At 40.7% G+C, this 14,136-nt stretch overlaps 1 protein-coding gene across 1 annotated transcript in view; it reads left to right on the top strand.

The window, feature by feature from the left end:
* LOC142304019 (protein FAM169B-like) overlaps positions 1-14,136 on the top strand; it is a 50,474-nt gene that overhangs the window by 20,009 nt on the left and 16,329 nt on the right. Inside the window, exon 2 of the mRNA XM_075345983.1 lies at positions 6,718-6,854. Coding sequence (XP_075202098.1) covers positions 6,718-6,854 — 137 coding nt within the window. The remainder of the gene's footprint in view (positions 1-6,717; positions 6,855-14,136) is intronic.

Here is a 14,136-nt window from a genome sequence, read left to right as displayed (position 1 = left end):
TTGTGTTTGTTGTGTTTTTTTTTGTTTATTTTGTTATATCTTTAGGCTCCTTAGTCACCATATTTTCTCAGTATATGGTATCATCTGAGCTGTCAGAATACTAAGGAGCTTTTGGTTACTTATCACCTAATAGTGGTTTTTAATATATTAGGAATAAAAGTTATATTTTAGCCTTCTTGAATTGCTTTTCTAACTGATTATCAAGTGGCCTCCCTCGAACGAGGATTGCTGTTTCAATTTATACTGTATGTGCTCAGCGGAAAATACAGGATGAATGTAAACCAAGGCTTCATTCAGATTTTGAGAGAAGGAATGATCAAATAGACAGCAGTATGGGAATAGTACTTATGTTTATTTTAGCGCGGTTTACCGTACAGTGTAAGTGATAAGACGACTATATTCTTCGGGTCAGTGTTACAACAATACCAGATTTATATTGTCTTTTTAATGTTTTGCTGCTATCACACAGTAAAAAAGTCTGTTTTACAATAGTTTTTGTCTCCATATTCTGAGAGCCGAACAAAGCTGTATGAAGGCTTATTTTTGTGCGATGAGTTTAATTTTTTTTCAGTACAGTGTCAGGATATACAACATTTTTTTGATCATTTCATTTTTTATTCAGATTTTTCAGATGCAAAATGAATAAAAAAACAGCAATTTAGTTATTTCTTTGTGATATTTTTTGTGCGGTTAACCATGCGGTAAAAGTGATAAGAACAATTTATTGTTTGGGTCAGTATGGTTACAAAGCGAGGACAAACTTCTATCTCTTTTTTTCAGCTTTGCTACTTTTTTACACTAAAAACAAATTTTTTATCAAATTGTATTTGTTTTTGTATCGCAATATTCTGAGAGCTGTATCTTATTATTTTTTTTGTCGAATGAGCCATATTAGGGGTTGTTTTTTGCAAGACAGTTTTCCATTTTCATTTCTATAATTTTTAAAATTTTTTACTTATGACTTTTTGTTCGCTTTTTATAAAATTTTTGGTATGTCAGTATGATAAAAAAAACAACATTTTTCTGTATTGTTTATTATTATTTTTTTACAGTATTGGCCATAGGGAATAAATAACATGATCATTTTATAGTTCAGGTCATTCCAGACTCAGCAGTACCAATTATGTGTACTTTTATTTTGTTTATTTTTGTTTTAGCACAAAGACTCCTTTTCTAGTGGCAAAACAGGTTTTCTTGATTTGTCTGTGGTTTTCATAATTTATTTTTTTACTTTTTTAGATATTTTAACTTTTTTGCTTTATCACTTAGTCCCACTGTGGGACATGAATATTTTTTAGTTTGATCAATGGTCTCATGTATTGTACTCTTTTACATAGTGCCTGAGATCTGTCAGTGTCTCACTGACTGTGCCTGTTAGACCCTGCTTATAGCAACTTTACTAGTCTCTTATTTATACACATATAACTGCTGTCTTCATATGCCAGAAAATGGGTACAATTGTGTGGCAGTATGGCATGTTACTAATTTTATTAGATCATGTTTTGGCATTGCCAAGATGTCAGAATATTAAAACATACTGTACATTTTTAATTAGAACAGTTTGCTGGTAAATGAATTCCATATACAAGTGGCTAGACGTATAGATAAAGCTGCGAGTTACTAAATGTTCGTCAGGCTTTCATACATTGTAATAGAAACCGTCTGACACACGATGTATTGTAGTACTCTTGTGAATAGTGCCTGAGATCTGTCAGTGTCTCACTGACTGTGCCTATTAGACCCTGCTTATAGCAGGATCTAACAGGCCACCGTACCCTGGGGTCATCAGATGACTTAAAAGTACCATAGCAACGATCAGCACTCGTGATTATGACTGCGAGAGGCAATCTGGTCTTTTAACACCTTTTAACTTTTTAAATACCACTGTCAGGATTTTCAAGGGGTTAAACAGCCCCAATAGGTTCCATAACTAGTCGGGGACAATGCCCGCGAGTGTCAGCTGTCATGTAAAGTTGTCACCCATTTTACTTATTCTAATTTTATTATTTTACTTATTCCCAATCACTGTAAGGCCCCTTAACGGCCACCGTTTTTATGCATATCAGCGGTCGATAAAAGGGCGGTTAAATAAAGCTGTGTTGTTTTTTTATATTGCTTAGCGAATGGCTTTGACAACTTTATTGATATCGTTGTGAGGATTATTTGCGCCTTTTACTTGTGGAATCTCCATATCTACTACAAATCTTTGGGTAAAATCCCCTCACATAGAGCTGTAGAGCTATGTGCACACTGAGTATTTACTGCAGACTTTTCTGTCACACAAAGCAGAGTGTTGGCAGGAAATACTCTACATAATAACACATTTTATATAGTTTTTGCAGTGCTTTTTCACACATAAAAAGCAATGAGAAGGGGCAAAAAAAACGCAACCATTTTTGGTGAATAAAACTAACTTTGTCTTGTAAGCTATGTTCACATACCACTTTGCAGTATTTTTTTTCTTTTTTTTGCTGCTGTTTTTTTTCTGTGGATTATATCCGTTATTTGTTTACAGCACATGCTTATTAATGTTAGTTTTATTCACGTAAACCTCAGCAAAAATGCACGGTTGTGCTTTTTTTGCGTCAGTTTTGCATTTCCTCATGGCTCTCCATGCTTAAAAAAAACACTGCAAGAATCGAGATGCTGCACATTTAGAAAATGCTGCAGTTCTCAAATTCAGTCAGGAAAAGAAAAAAAAAACAATTGTGCATGAGGTTTCTAAAATCTCATAGCTTTAGATGAAACTGTAAAAGGAAGCAAAAACACAAAGTGTGAACACAGCCTAAAGCGGGCTTTACATGCTATGATATCGTTAATGAATTATCGTCGGGGTCACGGTGTTTGTGACGCACATCCCTCGTCATTAACGATATCGCAGTGTGTAAAACTTAAGAGCGATCTGAAACGATCGCAAAAGAGGGCAAAATGATTTGCCGCGGAGAGGTCGTCCTGAAATAAAAAATCGTTTTCTGCTTTTTAGCGATGTTGTTCCTCGTTCCTGCGGCAGCACACATCGCTGTGTGTGACACCGCAGGAGCGACAAACATCTCCTTACCTGCCTCCACCGGCAATGCGGAAGGAAGGAGGTGGGCGGGATGTTTACGTCGCGCTCATCTCCGCCCCTCCGCTTCTATTGGACGGATGCCGTGTGATGCCGCACGTCCCGCCCCCTTAGAAAGGAGGCGTTTGCCGGCCAGAGTGACGTCGCAGAGCAGGTATGTGCGTGTGACGCTGCCGTAGCAATACTGTTCGCTACGGCAGCGATCACCACATATCGGCCGTACGACGGGGGCGGGTGCTATCGCGCTCGACATCGCTAGCAATTGCTAGCGATGTCGCAGCGTGTAAAGCCTGCTTTACACACGTCCTGTAGGCAAATGACATCTAATCTGCACCCAAAAATGCAGCAAAAAACACAGAAAATCCTGATTTTTGGAAGCAGATTCATTACTGCATAAAAAGCAGGTTTTGCTTAAAAAAAAAAAATAATCAATAAAATTCAATGAACATAGTCTTTGAGTTTAATAATGTCAGCCCTTCAGATTGTATATGTGACCCCATGAAGATACATAAATGCCTGTGTGTACACGACTTCAATAATCTCTTATTTATACACATATAACTGCTGTCTTCATATGCCAGAAAATGGGTACAATTGTGTGGCAGTATGGCATGTTACTAATTTTATTAGATCATGTTTTGGCATTGCCAAGATGTCAGAATATTAAAACATACTGTACATTTTTAATTAGAACAGTTTGCTGCTAAATGAATTCCATATACAAGTGGCTAGACGTATAGATAAAGCTGCGAGTTACTAAATGTTCGTCAGGCTTTCATACATTGTAATAGAAACCGTCTGACACACGATCCCTGATTGTAACCTCGGCATGACTTATGCTGGGAAAGTTTTTTTAATTCTAGTTAATGATTTTGTTGTTTTTTTTTCAATCCCAGATGCCAGTGATATCTGTTACTCGGTACCCACCGTCACATGGCATTGTATGCTTCCCTGTGGCAGTGTGCATAAAATAACTGAGACCAAGTGCACACATTGAGTATTTGGTGAGTTTTTTACCTCAGTATTTGTAAGCCAAAACCAGGAGTGGATAAGAAATACAGAAGTGGTGACACTTCTCTATTATACTTTTCCTCTGATTCTTCCACTTCTGGTTTTGGCTACAAATACTGAGGTAAAAAACTCACCAAATACTCAACGTGTGCACGTGGTCTAACACAAAAAAATCTACAAACCACCAGAGTGTCTGAATTGGGAACTAAAGTAACTGGATAATTCCTTAAGACCACGTGCACATGTTGCGTATTTGGTGAGTTTTTTACCTCAGTATTTGTAACACCAAACTAGGAGTAGGTAATAAATACAGAAGTGGTGACGTGTTTCTATTATACTTTTCCTCTGATTGTTCTCTAGTTTCGGCTTACAAATGCTGAGGTAAAAGAAACTCGCCAAATACTCTGTGTCCACGTGGCCTTAGTCCTATAGAACGTGTTTTCAATAACCCACCTAACCGGGTTATCTTATTTCTATTTTTCTATATAAACGCTCTCCTTACAGTGGAGCCGAATTCCACAGAAACAAATGGAAGGAAGCTGATATCCTAGCGAGACCCTCCAGTCTTGGCTCGGCTGGATGGAGAAAGGGAGGAGGGGGGTTGTTTACCAGTTCTTGTCTGTTTAAGATGGACTCAGTAATGCCCAGAATTCCCTTTGCAGAGGTCTGCGCTTCTAAATTTACCCTCCTTGTGGTTATATGGTATCCCCGGTGCAGTTACTGTCATTTGCATCCAGATATCACATGCATTTATTACTTTACCTTAACCCTTAATGTAAAATAACAACTTTTACAATTCTTTAAAGTACGTTGCTTTATCTCCACCCGAATTTGCAAGATCTCGCCTTCTGTCAGAAAACTGGTGAGTTCATATTTACATCCAGCCGCAAAAACGTTCATATGTATAAACATATGAACCCAGCCATAGAGAGAACAGGGCTGAAGACGTGAATATAGCAAAAAAAAAAAATACCATGAAAGAATGTTTATTGAGAAATAGGGATAAAATAGAGTTAAGATTTTCAGAAAAGGTGTCGACCTAATATACGTGTAACTCTAGTGTTATCATGTTATCATCATTCTATTAAACCTCTCTTTTTGTCCGCCTTTTTATTATATAGCTAGTTATATTTTGTTTTCTTCATGTACAATCCGTACCTATTTACTATTTCTTATTCATCCATATTTACCGTATATATTTTTTTTTAACTTTGCTTGACTTAATATTTTTTACACCTAATAATTAATTTACTTATCACTATGTGTTTTACTCTTTTAGTCCTCATGATTTTTTATTTATTGTATGTATCCTTACTTGTCCCCTATCGAATATTGATTGCAATTTAATTGATCCCTGTACGATAAAACTAAATGGTATTTTGCCCTTCTCAGCATCACATACCATGAATGCGCATGCGTTTTGAGCGGACCATCTTTGGCTTCTGCTCTGGCGGCATATTGATCACGACGTCTTTATCAGCAGCCCCCCAGGGTGTGATTTGACGGCAAACACTCCACCATATGCTAAGTGGAAGTAATTTTTACCTCTGATGTTCTTGCTGAACTCCAACCACCCAGTGTGGCTGACGTCAGAAAAAGCTCTCCTCCTATTGGTCTGCTACCATTTATAACCCTATAACATTACCTCACCCCGATATCCCTGAAGAAGCAGGGCGAAACACATCGGGGTGTGGGGACGTGGTGCCATCTCATCGAAGATCAGCAGTTATTCTAGTTTCAGGTAACACTGTATTGTTCAGTTACTTACCGTTAACTGGGTGCGGTCTGATAGATTGAACTACCTGGAGTATGGATGTGTATTTCTACAATGTTATTCGATGTTCTCATATACCATTTTAATACAGCACCACTATTTTATTATGTTTGAAATTATGAAACTTTGGGATTTCACATGGGGACAGAGATTGTGATCTGTAACGTTCTATGAAAATTAATGGCGCTGCAAAAACAAGTGAAATAACTTATAACCAAAAAACCTCAACATAACTTGTTCTTTTGGATTGATCTAAATATAAGGGTCTGTGAAACTCTGCCGGAGCACGGACCGAAAGTGAGAAACTGCGGTTTCCCAACCTCAGCTTGACAGTCTTATTGGCATATATTAGGCTGTCGAGTTCGGGTTTGGAGATCCATGTAGCGTCTGTGCTCGGACCAAAGTTTACGGACGTTTGCATGACTTTTAGTATGAGGATCTTAAAGGGTTCTTGTTATTGGAATGTTACCAATTGTTTAAATCAGGTTTTTGTCATTAAATATATTATTTTTGGCAATGATTTGTTTTTCCATATCACATATTTCATAAAAAATGAAAACTAGAAATCTTGTAGTTTTTACAATGTCTATCAAGACTTATCAATAATGTAAATCTGTGTGAACATGCTCTTATGATTACATTACCTGTGTATTGCTATTACTCATCTAGTTTCCTGCAGGGGACTTCTCATCTCTTGTCCCTCTGAACCTTTTCATAGATAATTGCTATTTAACCTTCTCTAAAGGTTCACAATCTTTTTACTTTGCATTTCTCAGGATCACTGCTTTTCCTCCAGAAACGCCTTGTTCTAAAAAGGCTCACGAGACTGATCGTTGTTCTGTAACTCACACCCGATGTCGTTTTGCAGAACGCTGCTCCCCCATTGACAATGTCACGTGGTCAGACTTGCGAGGCGTCTTGGAGAGCTCAACCCAGCACTACCTGCATATTAGACGACATCATGGACCCTCTGCTGAACTCTTCTCCTGTCCAGATGGAGACACGGTATGTGTGTGTAGAATAAGTGTATGAAGTAAGTGGACTAGAATGGAGCCAACATACTGGTTTAAGGGCTTGTTTACACTTGCGTATAAAAAAAATCAGTACCTTTGTCATGCAGAAAAGTGGGGCGAGTGAAATCGTTTGGTATTCTGTATGCGAGTGTGTGATTTTTTTCTTACCTAGCATCCGTATGCAATCTGTTTTTTTTCTTTAGATATTATTCTACAATTATTTACAGGACCATTTACAGTGTTCTTTGCTATAGAACGGTAATGTATCTGTAAAAACAACAGACGGCATTTAGACGGTCTGTGTGGCGTCCAGTTTTTACGCACTCATAGATTTGCATTGACGAGTTTCGTCCAATATATGCTGCCGTATAATTTTTATACCCGACCAGATTACAGCTGAGGAAAAACTCTTAGGATACGTGCACACGATCAGGAGTCGCTGCATCCTGGACTCAGCGGGTCCTGAACTGTGGGGTCGCGAGATTCCTCTGCAGGAGACCGCAGCTGCTCGTGCCCACGATCAAGGTTCGGGGCACTGCGGTCTCTCGCTTGTGTTCTCCCTATGGAGGACACTTCCGACTCCGCAGCAAACAACTGACGTGCTGCAGCTTGGAAAGTCGCACCACAGGTCTGTGCTTGCTGCTGGAAAAACAAGCACAGTGGGCTCGGGATTTCTAGAAATCCCATCCACTGTGCTTGTACTGTACAATGGAGCATTTTGGATGCAGCTGAAGCATGCAGTGTTCAAAACACTGAACACTGATCATGTGGACGTACCCTAAGATGAAAACTGCCTCATTGAATAACATTGGTGTGAGTGCAGCGCGATTTTATTCTCGCATTACACTCATCCATTTTATACACAAGTGGGAGCGAGCCCTCAGGACTATCATGCCAACCAATGGTCTTCGTAATTTCCCTTCATACGTAACTAACTATGGCTTTCAGCCTGAACTTTCTTGCCTGCATTTTTATGTTGTTTCTCTTACTGATCTGTGTACCTAATTTCCAGTTGTGCAACCCTAAAATAACATGTTTGCCAGTAAAAGGCCCACCCAAACTGTCCTGCGCTCTACATCTACAGGCAGAGACCCCAATTGAACCTAGTATTTTTTTTTCGCTTCCCTGTTTTAGAGTCCCCCCACGTCCCTCACATATTTTCAATGCCTCAACTATATTCACCTCCTTCAGCCGAGAGGCTCTTCCTAAACTGAGCAGAAATTCTTATGAATCCTCAGCTGTTTTGCATACTTCGAGCATAGAGGTTTCGGCCATCCTTGTATTTTCTCTGAGCGCCCTCCACTGACTTTTGCTGAAAACACAGAGCAGGGGTTGTCATTCCATAACATGGAAAGAAAGTGTTCCTGTCTACAGATACAGTAAGATTGTGTGATTCCCAGATACTCTACAATAATACAATCTATGTAATGCTTGGGCAGCTTGCTTTAATTAAGGAGTTTTACACTCTTTTATGATGGTGTACTACCATACTGAGCGCACAGGTGTAGCTGCAAACTCTTCATCCCTGGTGCATAAGCAGTATCACATCTCCACCCATGATTTGTAATTGTGCATTTAGTATGGCTTTTTAGCTATTCTGACCCATGAATTACACTATTTGTATATATCAGTGTAGTTTGCGGACCTCCAGGGGAATTTAAGGCTCAGTTGTGATAGTTCCTTTCGCAGTGATTTTTCTAAGTAGAGATCTCATAAACTATGGTTTCAGTAAAATGGTGCAAATGTAGTTGCTATATTGTGTATTGTTAGCTACTAAAATGAAAAAAATTGTTGCAAATTCAGCATGTGTCCTGTAGGGTTATCAGGATCAGTTCTCCCTTCTTGTGTTTTTCTTTTTGCAACAAGAATGGAAATTGATGTTTAGGAAGAAAAAACAAAAATAGTTCTAAGTGTAAGGCATGGCAGTGTGATATCATTTTTGGGGACCATAAACACTGAAAAGAAAAGCCTTAAAGGAAATCTGTCAGCAGGTTTTTGCTACCTCATCTGACAGCAACATACTGTACGTAAGGCAATTCTCAATCCAACTGTGTATCACTTAGATTATTAGGTGCAGCCGTTCTCACTTAATCAAAAAATTGAGTTTTAAGCATGTAGCTGAGCCCAGAGATCTGTTCCTGCCCACACCAGGCTTTCAATAGAAATTGTGCATTGACTCTGAGGTGTCAATCAAAGCAGGGGGGCGTGTCACACTCCCTACACATGCCAACTAGACCTAAAAATGTTAATCAAAGCATAATAAAGGCATTAGTTAAAGGAAACAATAGCACACACAGATAAGAGAGGCAAAATTGCTTTTTTTTTTATCCCTTACAGCATGCTGTCCTCAGCTTACATAGCAAAAACCTGCTGACAGATTCCCTTTAACACTAAAACTCCCAGAGAGGGGTCATTTAACATTTCTACCATTGAAACCCTATGGAGTCTACCATTGAAACCCTACGGAGCTCGAAATTCCTGGGACTTCTAGTGTTAAAAGTCAGTTACACAATGGCACTTTTAATTTAAAAACCACTGCTATACACCTCACCTAGAGTGTACCTGTGAAATAAAATTTTAGTGACCAACTGGCAGTCATTTACCTGTCATGCCCAACTGCCCCAACATTAATCACTATTAATAAAGTGGAGGGCCATGCAGAAAAAACAATTCCTTCTCTACTGGGATTGCCTGAGGTTAGTCCTTTTAATCCCTCATTGTGCCATACATTTATGCTACTGGTAATGGTGAAAGCTCAGGAGCTGGGTCCATGGTATAGGCAGTGGATGTCAGCTGTAACATACAGTTGGCACCCTACTGCAGTACCCGGGATTGAAATCAACTCTCATCTCAGCGGTTTAGCTACTTAGATTTGGCAATACTGACAACAGCACCCAAGAGGTACAGAAGAAGGGGGTAAACAAAATGTCAAAGGTATGTCAAAGTGATAACAATATATAACAATAACAATATAGATGCAAGATGTCCAGCAAAAAGAAAGCTCTTATAAAAGGTATGTCGTGGATAATAATAAATGTTATGAGTTAAATGTTATGTTAAAATATGGCCAAAATGATGCCATGAAAAATGTCATCTTTCATGGTTTTCTGGTTGTGGGGATTTTAAAAAAAACAGCAGTAAAAAAACAAATAAGGTCCAAAGTAGGACAATCTCTTAAAGGAAACCAGTCATTAAGTGGTTCGGACAACATGAATCATTGCTTATCGATTGCAACCAGGTACAGTCATGGACGAAAGTGATGTTCCAGAAAATGAACTATTTCTCCTAGAAAGAAAATTCTTGCAATTACACATATTTTGTTATACATACACATGTTTATTTCCTTTGTGTGTATAGGAGAAAAAAAAACCTGAGGAAATAAGGCGCATTGGACATACCGTATTTTTCGCTTTATAAGATGCACTTTTGTTCCCCCACATTTTGGGAGAAAGTAGGGGGTGCGTCTTATAATCCGAATATACGGATTATATACTGCAGGGCCCAGGGAGCGGTGCTGGCGGCTGAGGCAGGCTGGTGAAGGCTGCAGGAGGCAGCGGGAGATCTCCTGCTCCCGCTCATATAATATGCACTGCTGCTGTACATCACCATGGTGCTGAAACCGCACTGCGGTGATGGGCTCGGGGAGCGGCGCATATTATATGTGCCTGCGCCCCCCTTTAATAGCACATCCCCCCCCCGTGTTAGATTTGGCCCCCATTGCTGCTGCCCATAGTAAAATAAAAAACTCTTTACTTACCTCATCCAGTGTGTCTCCCCGGTCTCCCTGCTGCCGCTGTGATCAGGCACGCAGAGATGATGTCAATCTGCTGTGCCGATCACATGACCGACACCGAGAACCAGGAAGTGCAGGAGCTCAGCAGCACGGAGGAAGACACCGGGATTACAGCGCTGGAGAAGATAAGTAAAGAGTTTTTTATTTTGCTATGGGCAACAGCATGTGGGGCCATATCAAACACAGGGGGACGTGTGCCATCCATAGGGGGCCATGGGCAGAACAGGGGGACGTGTGCCATCCATAGGGGGCCATGGGCAGCACAGGGGGACATGTCCCATCCATAGGGGACCATGGGCAGCACATGGGGACGTGTCCCATCCATAGGGGGCCATGGGCAGCACAGGGGGCCGTGTGCCATCCATAGGGGACCATGGGCAGCACAGGGGGACGTGCTCCTCCCATAGGGGGCCATGGGCAGAACAGGGGGACGTGTGCCATTCATAGGGGGCCATGGGCAGCACAGGGGGACTTGTGCCATAAATAGGGGACGTGTGCCATCAATAAGAGACATGTGCCAGCAATAAAGGGACGTGTGCCAGCAATAGGGGACGTGTGCCAGCAATGGGGGACATGTGGCATCACTGGGGATGTGTGCCAGCACAAGGGGGCTATATTCAATCTAAGGGGGCCATATCCAGGTTAAGGGGGCTAATTTTAGGATGGGGAGGCTATGAGGGACATATACCCTATATGACTTGTTAGACGGACATTGGTATTATAAGACGGACCCCATTTAACATTAAAAAAGAAAAAAAATCTCTTTTCCTTCACCAAATTTGGGGGTGCGTCTTATAATCAGGTGCGTCTTATAAAGCGAAAAATACGGTAATTTTGCACAAAACCCCCAAATTGAGCCAGACAAATTTGTTGGCACCCTGAATTTAATATTTGGTACCACGCCCTTTATAATAAATAGCTGCGAGCATCAATCGCTTCCTATAACCGTCAACAAGCTTCTTACACCTCTCTGCTGGAATTTTGGATCACTCTTCTTTGGCAAACTGCTCCAGGTCTCTCATATCTGAAGGTGCCTTCTCTCAACAGCAATTTGAAGATCTCTCCACAAGTGTTCAATGGGATTTACACTGAATAGAATTATAAATGCAACACTTTTGTTTTTGCTCCCATTTTCCATGAGCTGAACTCAAACTACAATTAAACTAAACTAAAATTTAAAACTTTTGTACACAAAAGGCTTTGTTCTCTCAAGTATTGTGCACAAAAATGTCTAAATCTGTGTTAGTGAGCTCTTCTCCTTTGCTGAGATAAGCCTGATAAACTGTATGTGAAGGAGATGTGTTGCACTGCGTGAGGCAAATGGTGGTCACACCAGATACTGACTGGTTTTCTGACCCTCCCCAGCACCTTCAATACAGTAAAACTTTAGATTAGCCTTTTATTGTGGCCAGCCTAAGGCACACCTGTGCAATAATCATGCTGGATGGATTATTTTGGTAATCTAACACAGATTTAGACAAATTTGTGAACAATGGTCGAGAGAAAAAGTTTTTTTAGTGTACATAAAAAAACTTGACTCTTAAGGCCCCGTTACACGCAACGACGTATCGTAACGTAACGATATATCGCCGGGGTCACGGATTCCGTGACGCACATCCGGCATCCTTAGCGACGTCGTTGCGTGTAACACCAACGAGCGACCGTTAACGATGGAAATTACTCACCTAATCGTCCATCGTTGACACGTCGTTCCTTTTTAAAAAATCGTTGATTGTTGAGGACGCAGGTTGTTCGTCGTTCCCGAGGCAGCACACATCGCTATGTGTGACACCTCGTGAACGACGAACTACAGCTTACCTGCGGCCGTCGGCAATACGTAAGGAAGGAGGTGGGCGGGATGTTACGGCCGCTCATCTCCGCCCCTCCGCTTCTATTGGGCGGCCGCTTAGTGACGCCGCTCTGACGCCGAACGAACACAGGCAACAGCGATGTCACTAGGCAGGTAAGTCCCGTGTGACGGGCTCCTAACGATATTGTGCGCCACGGGCAGTGATTTGCCGGTGACGCACAAACGACGGGGGCGGGTGCTTTCACCAGCGACATATATATATATATATATATATATATATATATATATATATATATATATATATACAGTGCTGGCCAAAAGTATTGGCACCCGTGCAATTCTGTCAGATAATACTCAGTTTATTCTTGAAAATGATTGTAATCACAAATTCTTTGGTATTATTATCTTCATTTAATTTGTCTTCAATGAAAAAAAAAATAAATACAAATTGTCATAAAGCCAAACTGGATATAATTCCACACCAAACATAAAAAAGTGGGTAGAAAAAAGTATTGGCACTGTTTGAATAATCATGTGATGCTTCTCTAATTTGTGTAATTAACAGCACCTGTAACTTACCTGTGGCACCTAACAGGTGTTGGCAATAACTAAATCACACTTGCAACCAGTTGACATGGATTAAAGTTGACTCAACCTCTGTCCTGTGTCCTTGTGTGTACCACATTGAGCATGGAGAAAAGAAAGAAGACCAAAGAACTGTCTGAGGACTTGAGAATCCAAATTGTGAAGAAGCATGAGCAATCTCAAGGCTATAAGTCCATCTCCAAAGACCTGAAAATTCCTGTGTCTACGGTGCGCAGTGTCATCAAAAAGTTTAAAGCCCATGGCACTGTGGCTAACCTCCCTAGATGTGGAAGGAAAAGAAAAATTGACGAGAGATTTCAATGCAAGATTGTGCGGATGGTGGATAAAGAACCTCGACAAACATCCAAACAAGTTCAAGCTGCCCTGCAGTCCGAGGTTACAACAGTGTCAACCCGTACTATCCGTCGGCGTCTGAATGAAAAGGGACTGTATGGTAGGTATCCACACTTCTTACCCCGAGACATAAAAAAGCCAGGCTGGAGTTTGCCAAAACGTACCTGAGAAAGCCTAAAACGTTTTGGAAGAATGTTCTCTGGTCAGATGAGACAAAAGTAGAGCTTTTTGGGGAAAAGCCATCAACATAGAGTTTACAGGGAAAAAAAAGAGGCATTCAAAGAAAAGAACACGGTCCCTACAGTCAAACATGGTGGAGGTTCCCTGATGTTTTGGGGTTGCTTTGCTGCCTCTGGTACTGGACTGCTTGACCGTGTGCATGGCATTATGAAATCTGAAGACTACCAACAAATTTTGCAGCATAATGTAGGGCCCAATGTGAGAAAGCTGGGTCTTCCTCAGAGGTCATGGGTCTTCCAGCAGGACAATGACCCAAAACACACTTCAAAAAGCACTAGAATATGGTTTGATAGAAAGCACTGGAGACTACTAAAGTGGCCAGCAATGAGTCCAGAACTGAATCCCATAGAGCACCTGTGGAGAGATCTCAAAATGGCAGTTTGGAGAAGGCACCCTTCAAATCTCAGGGACCTGGAGCAGTTTGCCAAAGAAGAATGGTCTAAAATTCCAGCAGAGCATTGTAAGAAACTCATTGATGGTTACCGGAAGCGG

Source organism: Anomaloglossus baeobatrachus, chromosome 4 (genome assembly GCF_048569485.1).
Source record: "Anomaloglossus baeobatrachus isolate aAnoBae1 chromosome 4, aAnoBae1.hap1, whole genome shotgun sequence".
Classification (NCBI taxonomy): domain Eukaryota; kingdom Metazoa; phylum Chordata; class Amphibia; order Anura; family Aromobatidae; genus Anomaloglossus; species Anomaloglossus baeobatrachus.
The sequence above is the reverse complement of the archived record's forward strand: the minus strand, read 5'-3'. Positions and strand labels throughout refer to the sequence as shown.